General features: G+C 44.6%; 3 protein-coding genes across 5 annotated transcripts in view; 1 reads left to right on the top strand and 2 right to left on the bottom strand.

Moving 5' to 3' along the window:
• The first annotated feature begins 586 nt into the window (after nucleotides 1–586).
• c8a (complement component 8, alpha polypeptide) lies at nucleotides 587–6,664 on the top strand. Its single transcript, XM_071361471.1, has 11 exons — nucleotides 587–818; nucleotides 2,275–2,389; nucleotides 2,515–2,662; nucleotides 2,844–2,991; nucleotides 3,258–3,447; nucleotides 3,567–3,749; nucleotides 4,024–4,267; nucleotides 4,497–4,634; nucleotides 4,923–5,080; nucleotides 5,962–6,187; nucleotides 6,344–6,664. The coding sequence occupies exons 1-11, from the start codon at nucleotides 670–672 to the stop codon at nucleotides 6,490–6,492; spliced, it is 1,848 nt and encodes a 615-aa protein (XP_071217572.1). The 5' UTR covers nucleotides 587–669; the 3' UTR covers nucleotides 6,493–6,664.
• Nucleotides 6,665–8,273: 1,609 nt separating this feature from the next.
• LOC139550530 (complement component C8 beta chain-like) lies at nucleotides 8,274–10,881 on the bottom strand. Its single transcript, XM_071361472.1, has 4 exons — nucleotides 10,611–10,881; nucleotides 10,301–10,341; nucleotides 9,333–9,496; nucleotides 8,274–8,644 (listed from the first exon to the last, which is right to left on the bottom strand). Exons 1-4 carry the CDS (start codon nucleotides 10,676–10,678, stop codon nucleotides 8,549–8,551), a joined length of 369 nt encoding a protein of 122 aa, XP_071217573.1. The 5' UTR covers nucleotides 10,679–10,881; the 3' UTR covers nucleotides 8,274–8,548.
• Nucleotides 10,882–12,625: 1,744 nt separating this feature from the next.
• Nucleotides 12,626–19,500, bottom strand: part of LOC139550527 (disabled homolog 1-like) — a 67,556-nt gene continuing 60,681 nt past the window's right edge. For 2 of the 3 annotated variants that reach the window (XM_071361468.1, XM_071361470.1), the window contains 5 exons: nucleotides 18,143–18,190; nucleotides 16,624–17,476; nucleotides 16,310–16,437; nucleotides 15,761–15,870; nucleotides 12,626–14,547 (listed from right to left, as the gene is read on the bottom strand). In XM_071361468.1, the coding sequence (XP_071217569.1) occupies nucleotides 15,778–15,870; nucleotides 16,310–16,437; nucleotides 16,624–17,476; nucleotides 18,143–18,190 (1,122 nt within the window). In that variant the 3' untranslated portion in view covers nucleotides 12,626–14,547; nucleotides 15,761–15,777. The remainder of the gene's footprint in view (nucleotides 14,548–15,760; nucleotides 15,871–16,309; nucleotides 16,438–16,623; nucleotides 17,477–18,142; nucleotides 18,191–19,500) is intronic. The other variant, XM_071361469.1, reaches the window with a different exon arrangement.

Here is a 19,500-nt window from a genome sequence, read left to right as displayed (position 1 = left end):
AACAATGGAATACATGTCCTCAAAGATTTTCACCATCATTGTCAAGCCCTAGTTATTGTTGCTTTGACAAAGTCATTTCTGAAGATCATTATTTATTTCATGTGATTAGTGATTCATTTACTTTCGTCCCTCCTTTTAAGGTCAACCCTATTACGTGAACTGAACTCTTGTTTTAATATGGTGAAACTGTTCTTTAAATGTTGTTTTCAGTGACACATCAACCCTGTTACCCATAAATAGATAGTCTACAAATGTTTTAACAAATCAATTTCCCCTCCACGTTGCACACAACACGCTTACATTCCCCCAAACACGTTTTTTGTATAAAGTAAACATGTGCTCTTTATGACAGAACATTAAAATGAGGTGAAATTTGTTTTGTTTGACCAAGTTACACTACTCAAAATATGCTCTATTCATGGAACGACCTGTGTGTGTGTGTGTGTGTGTGTGTGTGTTTTGTACTGCGAATTTTGGAAGTGAGTGTGCCAGGATGGGTTGTGCTTGTGTAGGCCTATGTGTGTGATATTACGAAAAATATATTTCCCAACTGTTAGAGCATGTGTTTACCCTTGATCAATCATTTACTGTGGACTGGAGAGTCTGTCTTATGACATGAGTGCACTTTCCCCAGGATGACAACTATCAGTCATCTAAACAAAGCTTAACATGAGCTCATTTTCATCAAGGAGCTCTTTTATTTCTAATATGGATAGACTGATATGTGCATTATTGGGCTCCTACATTCTGCTGCTGGTTTTAAACAAATCTCTCACTGTAGAGGCAACGGAGTACTCATGGAATATGGCTGAAACCAGGTAGATTTCCGTAGTTTTTACTAGAAATACTACTACTTTTATTTACTACTACTGGGTGATTCCAGCAGGAGCAGAAACTATTACTGGTATCTCAGATTGTTCTGGCAATTCTCACACTGAAACTTCATTGGGAGGTAGAATGACTGAAATACTTTTTACATTTGTATCACAAACCATTTTTGAGAAAATCATGATGATCATTTAGAGACAGAATACAGACAGCAGAGTTTACACGATGTTTACATACATTATGTACAACTAGGTAGAATGAGCATAGAGCTATAAGAGAATGGGTACTGTATACAGCTGATGTGCATTATCAGTATGAATATATTTAAATGCCATATAGTGCAGGTATTTGTGTACATTTCAGAGATGGCTTGATGCGGTGTGCAGCACAGAGTGCATGCATTTTACAGACACGCTTATCCAGAGCAACTAGGGTAAAGAGCCTTGCTCATGGGCACATCGTTAGACTAGTCGGCGATTTGAACCAGCGACCTTTCGGTTACTGGCACAACGATCTTAACCACTAGGCATGCCTCCTGTCAGACCATATAATATGCTAACCGTACATGATACAGACAACATCTTGGTGTCATTATACTCCGAGTGTGCTCTAACATATGTCTAGATGTATAGATTCTGAAATATACATTTTCACATGAATTTATTCAACATTAAAACTATTTAAAATTAATATTTCAAAACTACCCTTTTTGATGAAGCTCTTCTTTAGACATATTGTTTGAAAGAATACACTCTTCAAACCCATCAAATTTCCAGAGTGGCTCTGGTACTTTTAATGATATGACCCATTTTATATATATAAATTGACATTATACTGTAGGTCATTAACCAATCACAGCCCTCCTTTAGGATTGCATATTCAGCAAATCACCAGCAGAGGGCGTTCCCTTAGAAACCATTTACCATTTACAGTATTGCTGGTGTTCATAAAATTGATCAGAATTTCAGAATTAGCAGAGCCCACTTTGGAAATGTGATCTACTTGTACTTAATATGAACAAAATCCAAAATGATAGTTTTGAGATATTTAGATAAATATTTTTTTATGTAGAATAAATTTGTGTGAAAATGTGTATTTCAGAATCTAGACATACTCCATATGTCAGAGCACACTATCAGGGGTATAATGACACCCAGATGTTGTCTGTATCGTGTATGGTTCACAGATCATGTATAGGCATGTATAGGTCTAAAAAGAGCCAATAATGGCAACTTCCACCATGATAAAAAAATATATATGTTTTGTGATGTAAATCGAAAAAGCATATCACACATACTTCCTCCCAATTACATTTCTATGTGAGAATTGCCAGAAACTCTAAGATAACAAAAATATTTTCTTCTCCCGCTGTTGTGGAATCGCTCTACTTCAATGTAAAATGTCTGTGAAGCTTGAAACTGTAATGGTATTTGTATTGGACTGAAGAGCAGGGCAATCTGCTATGAGGAGGGTCAGGAGTGTAAACAAACCAGCTCCTATCAACTGTAAGATGAAAATGTGGTCGTCATGGACCCCTTGTGACTCCTGCACAGACAAGAAGGTAAAGGGTTGCTTCATGTTCAAGGCTTGGGACTAAATGATAAACTATAGTTTCTATGACACACAATGATCTGCTGTTCCACAAAAACAATTCTCATTTTTGTGTTCTTTATTTATATTGCCCAGTTTCGTTTCCGTTACATGGAGAAAGCGTCCCAGTTTGGTGGGAGACAATGTTTGGACAGTCAGTGGGAAGAGCTGGCATGCCCCACAGCACAGGCAGTGTGTTGGGAACCAGACATCTGTGGAGAAAGATTCACCTGCAATGCCACAGGTAAGTACACAATATACATCACCTCAAGCCAAGAGTACAATGTGTTGAGTCTTCTTTTGTCTCCAAATGTTTCATGTGGTTTTCATGTGGGTTTGTGTGTGTGTGCATACGTGCTTGTAATGAGCGTGTGTGTGTGTGTGTGTGCGTGCGTGCGTTCGTGCGTGCGTCCATCTGTACTTAGGTCGTTGTGTGAGCCAGGCGCTTCGCTGTAACGGTGAGGTCGACTGTGACGACGAGTCTGATGAGAAGGACTGTGAGCAGGTGGACTACAGACAGGACAAGTGTTCCACACTGCTACCCATCCCTGGAGCTGGCCGCGGCACTCAGGGGTAAGCAGGGGTCAGAGGGCAGGGGTAATCAACAGTCATAATAAGTGGGAACATCAGTATGCATCTGACACACAAAATACATGTTGCTGTTTGTGCTGCACACACACACACACACACACACACACACACACACACACACACACACACACACACACACACACACACACACACACACACACACACACACACACACACACACACACACACACACACACACACACACCTCATTTGAAACAACAACAAAGTATTGCTCTTTATGTTCCTAGCTTTAACATACTGACAGGAGAATTTGTGGACCACGTTCTTGACCCACAATACTATGGAGGACAGTGTGAATATGTTTACAATGGAGAATGGAGAAAACTCATATATGATGCCTTCTGTGAGAATTTACATTATAACGAGGATGAGAAAAACTATCGTAAACCCTACAACTTCCATACATACCGCTTCATGGTACGGTACTGTACTGTATGCATCGTCATGTCACAAAATGTAAACTTTTTACAATCCTCAACTTATCAATGATATTTGAAAAAAGTAATATGTGTTTTGTTATTTTTGCGTTATTCTAGGCCCAGGCTACTTCTGAAGCCTCCTCAGAGTATTATGAAGATATGGCCACATTGCTGAAAGCCAGAAAGACGGAAAATTCTTTTAATCTGGGTGTTTCTGTTGGGATTCAATACGTGGAGTTTGGAGTATCAGGGAATGTGGAGACTGAGTTTCTAAAAAATCTAACAAAATACACCAATCAGGTAAGAGAATATGTCTTAAATAATACCAACCGAAAAACAGCCTCTTTATACCCAGGGAACACAACTGTAGTAGGTCCCTGGCTGCGTTTTATTCCAGGAAGCTATTGCCTACAACCTTGTTTTCTCAGATCCACGAAGGGTAGTGAACGAGAACAGATGGGACGTAACATCCAGCCTGAAATGAAAACCCTGAGTCCGATATTTCTAATTTGAGCATGTATGAAGCTGAAAAGCTCTATACAAATACAGTTATGTGTTCTCCTTTGTCCCTCAGGAACTTGGCTTCATCAGGATGCAGTCTAAGGTTCAGACGGCCCAGTTTAAGATGAGGAGCGAGGGGCTGATGCTTCATGAAGACATGTACCTGTCCCTTATGGAGCTTCCTGAGGAGAAGTATGACTTTGGCCTGTACTCCCGCTTCCTCAACACTTACGGAACGCACTACGTCACCCAGGGCATCATGGGAGGGATCCTGGAGTATGTGGCGGTCGTCAACAAAACCGCCATGGAAACATCTAGTATGGTGTCTTTTTTTATTTCTGTGATGCTGTCGTTGAATGAGTGAGCGATGTTTCAGATTGGGTCAGTGGTGGAAAAGGTGTGAAGGATTTTTAGACCTTTCTATATTTTGGAAGGAACCATATAATATTATCGAGTTATTATAGTCAATGGTATATTTGAAGAGTCCATTTCTGTGTGAATTTAATGGTTATTCCAAAACTTGTTTTTGCTCTTGACTTTTAACAGAGATTAATGCGGGACAACTTAAAGGGTGTTTGGGTGGATCCATTGGCATAAGCAGTCCTCTAGGCAAGACGAAGCAGGTAGAAGTTGGAGGCAAACTTGAACTCAAAGGTTGCAAAAGCACTGGCTCTTATGAAAAAGGTGTGTGATCGTCCCAACCGACCTTATCTATCAAAGGTCACCTTGGTTAACATTTCCTACTTTTTCTAACAACACCAGATTTCTCTTTTCAAATGTATATTGTTGTTCAACTTTCTGACTTTCTGGTAGTAACATTCATTTAGAGCAATTGTGGGTAACAGGGATAGGGTCTATTCCATTTCAAATGAGTTCATTCAGTAAGTATACTGGAATTGCAGTTTACTTCCTGAGTTCACTGAATTGAGATGGACCCAGGTGGGTAATTGATGATTTCCCTCTGTAACCCAGAGACGGATGGCAGCTCCAGTTTGATCAAGGACATTGTGACGCTGGTGAAGGGGGGCAGTACAGGAAGTAGTGGGGGTCTGCTGGCCATCAAGGACCCTGACACATACAGGAAGTGGGGCCTTTCTCTCAAGTACAACCCAACGCTCATCGAGTATGAGGTATAATAGCATTTACTTACAGATATACCTAAACACACTGTATATAGCCAATGATGTATATAAACCCTGGATTGCTGACGCGATGTATTGGCCATTGAGAGGCTTTGAAGCCACCGGTCGGCCATATTGGCACTCCCCTGTAGGAGCAGTCCTCCATAGGAATGAATGGAATTCTACAGTATTTCAATTAAATGTTTCAAGGACAAAATTACATGTTTTTAAGTGTTTTTGTGGTTGTAGTGGGGATGTAACGGATGTGAAATGGCTAGCTAGTTAGCGGTGATGCGCGCTAATAGCCTTTCAATCGGTGACGTCACTTGCTCTGAGACCTTGAAGTAGTGGTTCCCCTTGCTCTGCAAGGGCCGTGGCTTTTGTGGAGCGATGGGTAACGATGCTTCGTGGGTGACTGTTGTTGATATGTGCAGAGGGTCCCTGGTTCGCGCCCGGGTCGGGGCGAGGGGACGGACTAAAGTTAAACTGTTACAGGGACAGTAACATTAGAACTTTCAAAATATGTTACTTTAAGAAATGTTTGTGTATATACTGTATGTTTAGCTCACATAACATAATTTACAAGTCTGTAATAAAATAAACATGACAAAAACAAATGTAGACATTCATAAATGCATTTCTATAGCTTCAGGAATATTTTTTACACTGGTGGGGGAGTGCCAGTCAACCAGTGTATATATACATTGTGTATTCAGCACACAGATGGTGCTGGACATTACATCTGTGCATGCTACTTGAAACATGGTACTTTTACATGTGTTTACTTTATATACAGTGCATTCAAACATAGTACATTCAATATGCACAAACACATCAAGTAACTCATCAAGCATGGTCTCCTCTTCCCTCCTCTCCCCCCCTCTTCCCAGACCCTGCCCATATATGAGCTGGTGCGTCTGAGCACAGTTGGGGACCACGTGGGGGCGCGGCCGGCCCACCTGAGGAGGGCGTGGGAGGAGTACCTGCTCCAGTTCAACTCCTGTCGCTGTGCCCCCTGCAGGCATGACGGCATCCCTGTCCTCTCCCAGACCTCCTGCTACTGCATCTGCAAGCAGGGCTTCAGAGGGGAAGCCTGCGAGGACACCCTCAGGAAAGGTAGGCGTGACAGTGCTATTAAATGCAGTTACTTATATCTGCCATCAGATGACAGCAAGTGCCACACCTTACTACAGTAACTATGCTCTTGAGTTAGTAGGTGTAGAGAATTAGATGAGTGGGTGACACAGAGCCTGGCATTCTGTCGTCTGATAGGTTCCACGACGGACGGGGCCTGGAGTTGCTGGGGGGCGTGGTCTTCCTGTCAGTCAGGAAGTAAGACGCGCCGACGGTCATGTGACAACCCCCAGCCAGATGGGGGCGCCACCTGCCTTGGCTCCTCCTCCCAGAACCAACGCTGTTGATGTCACCAGCCAGACGGGTCACAGCACGGCAGGGGGCACAGATTTCAAAACTACACCAGGAAGTAGGAGTGAATACCAAATTATGTTCATTATGTTACCAACTCTGTCTTTTTATCTGGCCAGAAAGATGAGGGTTAAAAGGTTTGTTCAGAAATAAAAACAGTTAAAGATATTCTCGATTATCAAATAATTTTGTTTTATTTGTCACATGTGCCGAATATGTTTTATCTCCTCAGTTATCTCACTGTCACTATAAAAAACATACTGTAACACAGGCACAACACTTCCAATTCCTTTACTAGGCAAGTCAGTTATGAACAAATTCTTATTTACAATGATGGCTTAGGAACAGTGGGTTAACTGTATTGTTCAGAGGCAGAACAACATATTTATACCTTGTCAGCTCGGGGATTCGATCTAGCAACTTTTCGGTTACTGGCCCAACGCTCTAACCACTAGGCTACCTGCTGGTTACTGTTCCAACGCTCTAACCACTAGGCTACCTGCTGGTTACTGGCCCAACGCTCTAACCACTAGGCTACCTGCTGGTTACTGGCCCAACGCTCTAAGCTACCTGCTGGTTACTGGCCCAACGCTCTAACCACTAGGCTACCTGCTGGTTACTGGCCCAACGCTCTAACCACTAGGCTACCTGCTGGTTACTGGCCCAACGCTCTAACCACTAGGCTACCTGCTGGTTACTGGCCCAACGCTCTTAGCTACCTGCTGGTTACTGGCCCAACGCTCTAACCACTAGGCTACCTGCTGGTTACTGGCCCAACGCTCTAACCACTAGGCTACCTGCTGGTTACTGGCCCAACGCTCTAACCACTAGGCTACCTGCTGGTTACTGGCCCAACGCTCTAACCACTAGGCTACCTGCTGGTTACTGGCCCAGCACTCTAACCACTAGGCTACCTGCTGGTTACTGGCCCAACGCTCTAACCACTAGGCTACCTGCTGGTTACTGGCCCAACGCTCTAACCACTAGGCTACCTGCTGGTTACTGGCCCAACGCTCTAACCACTGGGCTACCTGCTGGTTACTGGCCCAACACTCTAACCACTAGGCTACCTGCTGGTTACTGGCCCAACGCTCTAACCACTGGGCTACCTGCTGGTTACTGGCCCAACGCTCTAACCACTGGGCTACCTGCTGGTTACTGGCCCAACGCTCTAACCACTAGGCTACCTGCTGGTTACTGGCCCAACGCTCTAACCACTAGGCTACCTGCTGGTTACTGGCCCAACGCTCTAACCACTAGGCTACCTGCTGGTTACTGGCCCAACGCTCTAACCACTAGGCTACCTGCTGGTTACTGGCCCAATGCTCTAACCACTGGGCTACCTGCTGGTTACTGGCCCAATGCTCTAACCACTAGGCTACCTGCTGGTTACTGGCCCAATGCTCTAACCACTGGGCTACCTGCTGGTTACTGGCCCAACGCTCTAACCACTGGGCTACCTGCTGGTTACTGGCCCAACGCTCTAACCACTGGGCTACCTGCCGCCCCTATTAGCTTTATTTCAATTAAGAGTCTGGGACAATATCAGAAACAGTCAATTCCAGTCCTCTGCAGGCCATGCCTCTGTTGCAGGGTTGTTTTACTGGTGGCTCCTTGTCTTAGTCCTCTCCTTGCAGGGCGACCACGAACCCCAGCAGGCTCCAGCTATGGCTATATCTGTTAGGGTCAAAGGTTAAACGGTTAAACCTCCATAATAGTATGGAAATGGCAATACTGTGGAAATTAAATAGAGATGTTTAAGCTACAGGTGAAGGTATTTTCATGTAGGTTTGTGTTTTTATTAAGAGGCTGAACTGGTCGTTGGGTGATCTCACATTCCAGCCCACTTTAGCCAGATGGACACACACTCACATCTAGAGCCTAATGAGAGAGATGAAGACATTGTTATCATTGTGATGATCATCATCCTCAGCATCATCATCATCGCCATCTCTCATAGGTTTATAAATCTAAAGTATAGTTGGATTGAGGAGGGAGGGAGTCTTTTAAGAAAAGCCCATCTGTTTTTGAAGCAGGCAGGAGGGACGGTGTTTAGCATAGCGGCAGGAGCTGTCTCATCAGGTTCTTCTTCAGGGAGATAGCGCGGGAGAAGTCTCTGGAGGTCACCAGCTCATATCGCAGTCGCGTCTGTCACACAGACAACAACAACACTTTAACATAATCACAACCAGCTCAGGACTGGAGTCTGACAGACAGGTAGAGGACACCTATAGACAGACAAATATATATGGAGAGAAGGAGGTAAAGAGGGTGAGAGACAGGCAGAGGGAGACTAGAGAGAGAGACAGACAGAGGGAGACAGAGAGAGGGACGGACGGATATAGAGAGAGACAGATGGACGGATATAGAGAGAGACAGACGGACGGATATAGAGAGAGACAGACAGAGAGAGGGAGACAGAGAGAGGGAGACAGAGAGAGACAGACGGAGGCAGGGAGGCAGAGAGAGAGAGAGACAGATGGAGGGAGGGAGACAGAGAGAGAGAGAGACGGAGGGAGGGAGACAGAGAGGGAGAGACGGAAGGAGAGAGACAGAGAGAGGGAGAGAGAGAGATAGGGACAGGGAGAAAGAGAGAGACAGACAGAGATAGAGAGAGACAGACGGAGGCAGGGAGGCAGAGAGAGAGAGAGACAGACGGAGGAAGGGAAACAGAGAGAGAGAGAGAGACAGACAGAGAGAGACAGACAGACAGACAGACAGAGGGAGATAGAGAGAGAGAGACAGACAGAGGGAGATAGAGAGCGAGATAAATAGAGAAAGGGTCCCAGGTTGCTGAAGAGAAAAGGAGATGTAGAAAGAGAGACAGTATTCCCACCGCTCTGCGGATGAAGTCAGGGTTGTAATGCACAGCTTCTCCCCACAGTCTCAGCAGTTGTGGCGTGGGCAGCTTCTTGGCAGCCAGTGAGGTGATGGACTCACTGTCACCCCCTCTAACCACAGAGACAAAGTCCTCCACCATGCTGCCTTTCACTGTGTCCTCTAGAGGAGGGGGAGAGGAGGGAGGGGAGAGAGAGGATGGAGAGGCGTGGTAGGGGAGTGGGAGAGGGGAGGGAGGGAGGGAGGGGGAGGGAGGGAGGGGGAGAGGGGAGGGAGGGAGGGGGAGAGGGGAGGGAGGGAGGGGGAGAGGGGAGGGGAGGGAGGAGGAGAGGAAGGGAGGGGGGTGGGGAGGGGGGGGGGGGGGGGGGGATGGGGAAGGAAGAGAGAGAATAAAATATAATTGAAAACAGTTTGAGTGCTATAGTATAACCAATCTTTATGCAAGTGTCCCAGTTACTGTAACGCCTTTTCTCAGTGATAAATTCTCACAGAAGGCTGCATTACCCAATCAATACACAGAATGTGAAGTACATCACACGTTCGTTATCATTGGTTAGCTACTCGCGTTGTCTTTATCCATGCAAAGTGGATTACAAACAGCAACCTGCACCACCTAGACTCTCCACCTAGACTCTCCACTAACAGGTTTATCAACATCCTCCTACCCAACCTCCTCTTCCTCATCATCATCACCACCACTACCATCATCATCATCATCATACTCATGAGCAGCAGGTAGCCTAGTGGTTAGAGCTTTGGGCCAGTAACCGGAAGGTTGCTGGATCGAGTCCTCGAGCTGACAAGGTAAAATTCTGTCGTTCTGCCCCTGAACAAGGCAGTTAACCCACTGGGCGCTGAAGATGTGTATGTTGATTAAGGCAGCCCCCTGCACCTCTCTGATTCAGAGGGGTTGGGTTAAAAGCAGAAGACACATTTCAGTTGAATCCATTCAGTTGTACAACTGACCTTTTGTCATCAGCACCATCATCATCCATCTGTTCCTCCTCCTGATAACACACACCATGTTTTATTCTCTGTCGACCGTGTCATTGATTTCAACAGTCCACAGTTTAAATCCAGAATAATGTTCCCTCTCGTTGTACCCAGATAAGGCTTCAGTCTAAAACCTTACGATCAGGAGTAAGTGTACTGCAAATTAACCTCACACTAAATCATACATTGTATGTCAACTGTATAGAGTCTTGATGCTTGTAGAGGACTGCCATTGCCCTTGTATCTATATCTTCCACACACATAGACTTAATGAAGGTCTTACCAGAGTAGGAGCCAGCACAGTGCAGCACAGAAGGGGCAGTAGCATGGGCTGACTGTAGGCTTCAACATGGATCCAGAGAACAAGGTAGTGGTGGTGGATCAGGACTGACACCAACTGGACGACACAACACTGTGTTCAATCTTTTTGTGTGTGTGTATGTGTGTGTGTGTGTATGTGTGTGTGTGTGTGTATGTGTGCGTGTGTGTGCGTGTGTGTGTGTGTGTGTGTGTGTGTGTATGTGTGTGTGTGTGCGTGTGTGTGTGTGTGTGTATGTGTGTGTGCGTGTGCGCATGTGTGTGTGAATGTTCAGTAGGTCTGTCTGTAAACACACTGATGAATATTATCGGGGACATAGACTCATCTTTATGCTCTGACCCTGGGTCAGTCGTTTGGTTTGGTGGTCTGGGACAACATCAAATAAACACTCCAACAAACATGACTTCTGTACTTTGTGTTTCCCAATGTCTAGCTTCCCATAGCAGAGCTTCCCTGACCAGTTAGTCAACACACACTGTGTGTTTAGTTGTCTTTTAGGACCTTCAGGTTTGGTGCCAATTCCATTTCAGTCAATTTGGGGAGTAAACTGAAATTCCAATCCCAAATGTTCCTTAATGGTTTTGTCACAATGAACACAACCCTGGTTTGTCACAATGAGCACAACCCTGGTTTGTCACAATGAACACAACCCTGGTTTGTCACAATGAACACAACCCTGGTTTGTCACATTGAATACAACCCTGGTTTTGCCCTAATGAACACAACCCTGGTAATACTGTAACAGGAACACAGCACCCTCTGTTGGATCCATTGTGTTGGAACAAAATACAACTGTCCTGTCTGGAATCCAAACTGAATAATGCTATGTTTGTAATCATGTGGGTAACCAAAAGTACAGCTATCATGCTTGAAAAATGTGTTCAAAAAGCATATTAATAGATTGCTTTTTATAAATAATATTTTGTTGTTGCATTTAAGTACGTAAAATGCTGTTATCGATGTGTCCTTAGTATGTGACATCAGAGGTCAGCATGTGGGAGAAGTGGGACCTCAGGATGACAGACATGTTTCCCAGTAGTAATTACCAGTTGGAGGGCCGTTGAAGTGGATTTCTCCCAGTCGTATGTGGTAAATACCACCTTCCCAATTGGTTACAAACACAACATAATTATCTATTAGTGATTAATGAAACAGAAGCACGATGACGTTTATTGTCATTAATCCTGACCCATCTAGCGATTTCTGCTAAATGGGTCAGCTGCAAAGTCAAAATTGGCTATTGTTAAAATGAATGAAAACACAAATTCACTTTTTGGTCTACATTTAAGGTTAGGGTTAGGCATTAGGGTTAGCAGTGTGGTTAAGGTTAGGGTTAAGGTTTAAAATCTGATTTTATGACTTTGTGGCTGTGCCAGCTAGTGACCACTCTGAAGAGCTGCCTCCAGTACATGAGTCATCCCAATAAATGCCAACCTATGAAGCAGAATGGTTTGACCTTCCAGATCTGTTTACACTTGATTTGATATCCAGAAACAATAGGTCCCTGACTACCTCCAAAGGTGGCCAGTAAAGATCTGATCACAATCAGATCACAATGTGTCTTTTAATCATCTACTCCAGTCTAAAAATGTGGGCACAGTCAGAATGTGTACAAGTGCAGGACAAGGGCGCATGTTATAACCAGGAATAAATGAGGCTAGACACGCATTGTGTCTGGATATCAATCAAGTGTAAACAGATCTGGACGGTAAACCATTTAAATTATCATTATACCGTCCTCTAAAATCATTGACAGATAGGTCTTTGACTTATGGCATCAGTAACTGTCTTCAAATAAATAAATAAATGCATATTGTATATTTGAAAGCATATCTGTCAAATAATCTGCATACATATTGATCAGATCACGAAACGTACATGTTAGTGCAAGGTGTAAATAAGCAAGGCTTGAGTGATATTCAGTTTAGAGTGCTAGAAAATGTTTGACTGGCAGCATAATCAAATATTCAGGAGCAAAGTGGGAATCACATGATATTTTATTTGTGACTGAACAGTGGGGATTAGTAGTACAGTGAATGGGAAGAAATATACGTACAAAAGTCCTTTTCTCTTTTCATGACTGTTGGAATTCCTAAATAAAATTTACAAAATATCGTTGGACCATTTAATTTAGCATTTTCTTATACGAGCAGGGTTACAGATATTATCATCATAGTCTAGAAGTAAAAGCAATAATATCTCTATTCTTTCATAATCTTTTAAAGTTTTGCCATTTGTAACTCCGTGAAGCAGACAGGCCTACAATATGCCCCAAACCTTTAGTTGCATGAATCAACCATGTTACTGAAATACAATGACATGACGATATAACAGTGGCGGGACAACGCAACACAACCGATAATAATAAGGCATAGTAATGCACTCTGGAGTCTACTGCTGGCTGGGCCGTCACAACTAGCTTATTGGTTTGTTTCCTAGAAACCACCCATGTGTAGCAGACCTGGGTTCAAATACTATTTCAAATAACTTCAAATACTTTAGCGGTGTGTGATTGAGCTTGCCCGTTGCTATGGAACCAATAGAAAAGTCCCTAAAGTGCAAACCCCGCCAACATGGCACTCGAGGTAGGCTAAAGCAAATGCTGAAAAGTATTTGGAAGGTTTAAATAGTATTTTAACCCAGGTCTGGTAGCAGTTGAGTAGTTCAACATAGAGATTGAAAGCAAACATTGAAGGATGGGTAGTACACCTGTTCAGTAGTCTAAAACAGTTAAAAGCAAGGTTATGCCCCCCAGGTAAAAGTGACAGGGACTTTATTGGCCTGTGGATCTTTTATTTTATTTTGTGTGTGAGGACCTTTTCAAAAGAGTGAGTTACGTCATACGTAAATCTTTGATTCAATGGCTGTGTAACACAGATTCACAGTTCATATGTCACAGACTGACTGACCAAACCCAACACAGAAACAGAAAGTAAAAAAGTAAAATTAATTGGCAAGAAAGCAAAGCAAACATCCAGACAATACAGACAGAGGGGCTGGTATGACATTGCTTTAAAGTTGAGAGAGCCATAGGTAGGTTGCATCAGAGAGGCAGACGACAGACCTATCTTTTGGCACAGAGTTTCCGGTGTAAGGGGTCTTGAGGAAATCTTATTTACAAAATAGAAGTTTGGCAAACAGGAATTCTTTCGACTGATGCCTCGAAGCTGTTTTCGTTATCCATAAAATGCTCAGAAGCGTCAACTCAGAAGTCGCAGCTTAGAAAATAAAAATTATATTTTTATCTTTTAGCATTGAAAAGGAAGCTATGAAGCTATGGAGAACAGTTGTCTCGCAGTCTCTGCTGTGTTTCACTGGATCCACAATACATAGTCTGTTCATGCCAATGGAACAAGTCAGCTGTTTGAAAACATTTTGCAAATCCATCTGTTCTACACAGTGAGTACTCTGAGGCGGGTGGCAGTTCTCCAAACGAAGGGTATAACCCCATAGGACACCATTCCTCCTCAAAAACACCCCAAAAATGATTTCATCCTTAGAAACCATTAGAATCCTCATCCTGACCATGCAGTTTGATTGGTCCTCCCAGGTCACATGATACATAAGGTGTCTCTGCCCACTGACCTGTGGCAGGAAGTTGTCGTGGTAACGACCCACTGCTACAGTTTGGTCAAAGATCATAGGTCACTTCATGGGAGAAATGGCTTCCGATTGTCTGGGGGGGAAAGACAGCTTGTGAGGAGAGTGTTGTGCTGTCCACCTATGATATTGCTGCTTTAGGCTGCCAATATCAGCATTCTCCAGAACAGAGATCCGTGTAATCAAGTTATTAGGAGGGACATAGGAGTCCACTGTCCTCCTCTCCTCCATCTCTCAGTCCACTGTCCTCCTCTCCTCTCATCTTCTTCTATCCTCCTGACGGTCACAGAGGTTCCTTCTACTGGAAAGGGAGGGACCAGCATTAAAACACATACAAGCAAGGCACACACAGTCACACACTCACACACACACACACACACACACACACACACACACACACACACACACACACACACACACACACACACACACACACACACACACACACACACACACACACACACACACACACACACACACACACACACACACACACACACACACACACACACACACACACACACACACACACACACACACACACACACACACACACACACACTGAATTTCAGATATACTCATTTGTGGAATATGTGCAGTTATGAGCCTATAGACAGCAGGTGGCAGTATTGTTCCTTAGGTCCTCGTACAGAATCAATGCAGAAATGTTCCATTTTACAACGTATTACAGAGCCATAATAAAGTAAGTCTTAAACAAAATAATTGTCTGAAAACCATTCAGTTGCAAAGACACAGAGAGAGACTCAAAGACAAAGAAGAGATCTGTGTCTCTGGAAAAAACCCAGACAGACACAGAGAGAGACTCAAAGACAAAGAAGAGATCTGTGTCTCTGGAAAACCCCAGACAGACACAGAGAACGAGAACTGAGCGGTAAAGGGTTGTTAGACCAATCAATAAAACAGAGATGTTTTAAGCAGCCTTAGGGGGATACAAAAAGGTTGGACAATAGAACAGAGATGTTTTAAGCAGCCTTAGGGGGATACAAAAAGGTTGGACAATAGAACAGAGATGTTTTAAGCAGCCTTAGGGGGATACAAAAAGGTTGGACAATAGAACAGAGATGTTTTAAGCAGCCTTAGGGGGATACAAAAAGGTTGGACAATAGAACAGAGATGTTTTAAGCAGCCTTAGGGGGATACAAAAAGGTTGGACAATAGAACAGAGATGTTTTAAGCAGCCTTAGGGGGATACAAAAAGGTTGGACAATAGAACAGAGATGTTTTAAGCAGCCTTAGGGGGATACAAAAAGGTTGGACAATAGAACAGAGATGTTTTAAGCAGCCTTAGGGGGATACAAAAAGGTTGGACAATAGAACAGAGATAATATAAGCAGCCTTAGGGGGATACAAAAAGGTTGGACAATAGAACAGAAGAGGGGTGGAGAGAGCGGGAGAGGGGTGGGATGAGGAGAGGAGAGAAGTGGGTGGTTGAAGAGAGGGAGAGTATAAGAAAGGAGAGGAGAGTGGAGGAGAATAGAGGAGAGGAGACCCACCAAGAGCCCGGTGTTCTCTAACTGTCTTCCTGTGGACAGATCTGGGCCTGGGGAGAATCAGGTGGAGCATCACCGGATGGACAGGGAGACAGAGCCCTGGTGCATAAGCCCTACACACACACACACACACATATATATATATATATATATATATAGAGAGAGAGAGAGAGAGAGAGAGAGAGAGAGAGAGAGAGAGAGAGAGAGAGAGAGAGAGAGAGAGAGAGAGAGAGAGAGAGAGAGAGAGAGAGAGAGAGAGAGAGAGAGAGAGAGAGAGAGAGAGAGAGAGAGAGAGAGAGAGAGAGAGAGAGAGAGAGAGAGAGAGAGAGAGAGAGAGAGAGAGAGAGAGAGAGAGAGAGAGAGAGAGAGAGAGAGAGAGAGAGAGAGAGAGAGAGAGAGAGAGAGAGAGAGAGAGAGAGAGAGCATGGTCAATACCACACGAGTATAATCCACAGATACAAGTTAATTCAATAACTTCAACCATTAAGACAACTATCCACCAACTATTTGATAGATCATTATATCATCATGACCAGCTTATTCGAGACTCACCGAGTCATCCTCCCTGGTGCTGGGGGGGGTGGCCTGTGTTTGGATGGGAGAGTGGTCTGTGGGGGGGTCACTGGTCTGGGACGAGGCGGAGTCTGAGGACGGTCCAGGTTGGGAGGCTGGGGTGGACGCTGCAGAGTGGGAGGTATAGGAGTTTTGGTTGTTGGGTGTACCTTTTTCACATAAAGCATTGAACGTTATCAAATAGGGTAGGGCTAGGGTTAGGTTAAGGTTTGGGTTGGTTAACTTACTTGTGCTGTAACTATCTATCTAGTCTAGTATGAATGTAGCAGAGACTGGCAGTAGGGAGAGCTTACCTGAGTCAGTGGAGGGTGAGGTGGACGTGCCAGGACTCAAGGTCATCCGAGAGAGGTCAAGGTCACTACAGCTGCCTTCCTCTTCCTGGGTCAAGGCCAATGGTGACATCACAGCCGGTGACCCCAGGCACAGCTGGCTACAGACCAGGGTGTCAGGAGGCACGTTCACTGGACCAGGGCCGGGCGTCTCACACCTCGCCATCATGACAAAGCTAACAGGCGTCTCACACCTGCCCACAGCACCCAGACCCATTGAAGTGGGACTCATCGGCCCAGGTGTTCCACACCTGCTGCCCAACATGACAAGGCCCAGCGAAGAGGGGCCTTCTCCCGCGTCAGAATCCCCACTGAGACTGTGCTGCTGCTGGAGCTGCTGGAGCAGGGCGGGGTCCATCGCCTGGTGCTGGGGGCTGGTGATGGCCGAGGAGGGGGTGGAGGAGAGGTCGCCGTGTAGGCCCTGGGGGCCAGGGCACACGGTGGTGATGGGCACCATCATGGGGAGGTGGTGACCCCCCACGCCCACGGCCTGGGCGGGCATGTAGGCAGCCATGGCAGCCCACTGCTGCTGGGTGGCAGGGAAGATGTTGGCCTGGCTCCAGATGACGGGCTGGCCTCCCGGGAGGACCTGGGTCACCTGGAGGGGCCCCTGCACCCCAAAGGCCAGGGTCTGGGCCTGGCCAGAGAAGGATCCCTGCTGGGCCCACTGGGCTGCCTGGACTGGCCCCATGGTCATGTACCCTGAGGGGACAGAGGTGGGGCTGAAGGGGCCGGTGAACAACTCTGGGGGGTGTTGGTGTTGGTGCTGGTGGTGGCTCCTGCTGGGGTCCAAAGTGTTGGCCGGGGACGGGGGCATCTGAAGGCAAATCATCCACACACAAGTCTAAACCAGGCACCTACTGTATTATTTCACTGGGATCATTGTGACTATTTACTTAGAATAGAGGTCCTGTAATTTATTTACTTAGAATAGAGGTCCTGCAATTTATTTACTTAGAATAGAAGTCCTGCAATCTATTTACTTAGAGTAAAGGTCCTGCAATCTATTTACTTAGAATAGAGGTCCTGCAATCTATTTACTTAGAATAGAAGTCCTGCAATCTATTTACTTAGAATAGAGGTCCTGCAATTTATTTACTTAGAATAGAGGTCCTGCAATTTATTTACTTAGAATAGAAGTCCTGCAATCTATTTACTTAGAATAGAGGTCCTGCAATTTATTTACTTAGAATAGAGGTCATGCAATCTATTTACTTAGAATAGAGGTCCTGCAATTTATTTACTTAGAATAGAGGTCCTGCAATTTATTTACTTAGAATAGAGGTCCTGCAATTTATTTACTTAGAATAGAGGTCCTGCAATCTATTTACTTAGAATAGAGGTCCTGCAATCTATTTACTTAGAATAGAGGTCCTGCAATCTATTTACTTGAGCCATCCTGTAGTGAAAAGCATCTGTATTACTCTCACAACAAATCATTCTTAATACAAAATGATTTTGAATGGGAAGGTCAGTTACTCACCGAGGGGGGAGTGGACATGTCTCCGAACAGATCAAAGTGGTTGATGTTCTGTGCAGGGATAAAGGGTCAGAGAAAGAGAACAGTGACATTTCACAACAAAACAAAAGCCAGATCTGCTTTATCGTAATAACACATTCTACTGATCTATAACAGGGTAGGGTGGCTATGTGTGTTTGTGCATGTGTTCTTAGGCTCCTGCATGTGTTCTATAGGCCTTCCCCTCCGGCAGACTGGCAGGCAGAGTGACACACACGTTCAAGTTCAAGTTTACTTGTGAATCGTGTTCTTTCAACAGATAAAGTTGAACTTGAACATGTCAGGCTGGGCATCTAGGCTCTCAGTAGAGCTCCAACTGAATGAACAGACAAGCAGTAACTCTTAGAGATATGGAGGCAGCTACTGATACAACACCAGCTAGCATGATGTGTGTTGGGGAGAGATAGCAGGGGGACAGTGTAGCTACCATAGATAGTTGATGTGCACAGGAAGAATGCGAAGAGAAAAAGTAAGCACACATTCTTCTGTTTCCATGTACGTCTTGACCAATGGGCTTAAAGATGGAATCCTGCCGTATATAAAGCCGGCTCCACTTTGTTGCCGTTTGTTGCCCAGCTGAGGAGCTTTGAGTACATGGTACAACATTTGTTGATACATATTGTGCTCTTCTATTGCACGTGCAATGATGTCAGAGAGGGAAAACAGTGTTGGTTGTTTACACTAACTTCTCTGTTGTTGTAATATCACAAACGGACGTGGAAGTTTCCCCATTAAAGATTCCAGCTTTAAATAAAGAAGAACGACTAGTGCATCTGATATGGTGGAAACTCATAAAAACTAACAGTTAATCCATGACCTGTCTATTTTTGGTGGTCAGAAATGAATCTGCTGTAAAACAATATATATTTGCTCTGCATACAGGTACGGTGTTTTTATGAGTGGGGTGGTAACCTAGGAGACCCCTCTGTCTGTCTGCATGCAGCTCCACCAAACAAACAACAACTCCACCAGCAAACCTCTCATATTCACCTCCCAGGAAGATGGAACAACCCACTATTCAACTGAGACTGAAAATGACACAAAACCTTCTGTCTCTAAGACATTACGCCTTTTTGATGTCTAGTAGTCCTCCTAGTCATATTTTAAATTGTGTGGAGGATTTGAAGCAAAGACTCCATCTGTAGCTGGTGCAACATCCAAGCTTGAGGGACAAATCATGAATCTGTTGTGGAAGGTTATGCATGAGTCCTGAATATCATTTTATCATCATACCTCTAGAGTTGACTAAGACCCAACGGTTGATCATTCCAGAGCAGTACATTCTATTTCTATATATCATTCCTCGGCCAGAAAAATCTATA

The sequence above is a fragment of the Salvelinus alpinus genome, chromosome 23 (genome assembly GCF_045679555.1).
Source record: "Salvelinus alpinus chromosome 23, SLU_Salpinus.1, whole genome shotgun sequence".
Classification (NCBI taxonomy): domain Eukaryota; kingdom Metazoa; phylum Chordata; class Actinopteri; order Salmoniformes; family Salmonidae; genus Salvelinus; species Salvelinus alpinus.
Note: the sequence above shows the minus strand (reverse complement) of the source record. Positions and strands in the feature narration are given on the sequence as shown.

What these genes read in the sequence shown, in the direction of transcription:
- c8a (XM_071361471.1), top strand. Translation starts at nt 670, where the DNA reads ATGAGCTCATTTTCATCAAGGAGCTCTTTTATTTCTAATATGGATAGA. An exon ending in CAACGCTCATCGAGTATGAG is followed by an intron (nt 5,081 to 5,961) that starts GTATAATAGCAT and finishes CCCTCTTCCCAG; the next exon opens with ACCCTGCCCATATATGAGCT. An exon ending in CGAGGACACCCTCAGGAAAG is followed by an intron (nt 6,188 to 6,343) that starts GTAGGCGTGACA and finishes GTCGTCTGATAG; the next exon opens with GTTCCACGACGGACGGGGCC.
- LOC139550530 (XM_071361472.1), bottom strand. Translation starts at nt 10,678, where the DNA reads ATGTTGAAGCCTACAGTCAGCCCATGCTACTGCCCCTTCTGTGCTGCA. An exon ending in CTGTGCTGGCTCCTACTCTG is followed by an intron (nt 10,342 to 10,610) that starts GTAAGACCTTCA and finishes GTGTGTTATCAG; the next exon opens with GAGGAGGAACAGATGGATGA. An exon ending in GATGGTGCTGATGACAAAAG is followed by an intron (nt 9,497 to 10,300) that starts GTCAGTTGTACA and finishes CCCCTCCTCTAG; the next exon opens with AGGACACAGTGAAAGGCAGC.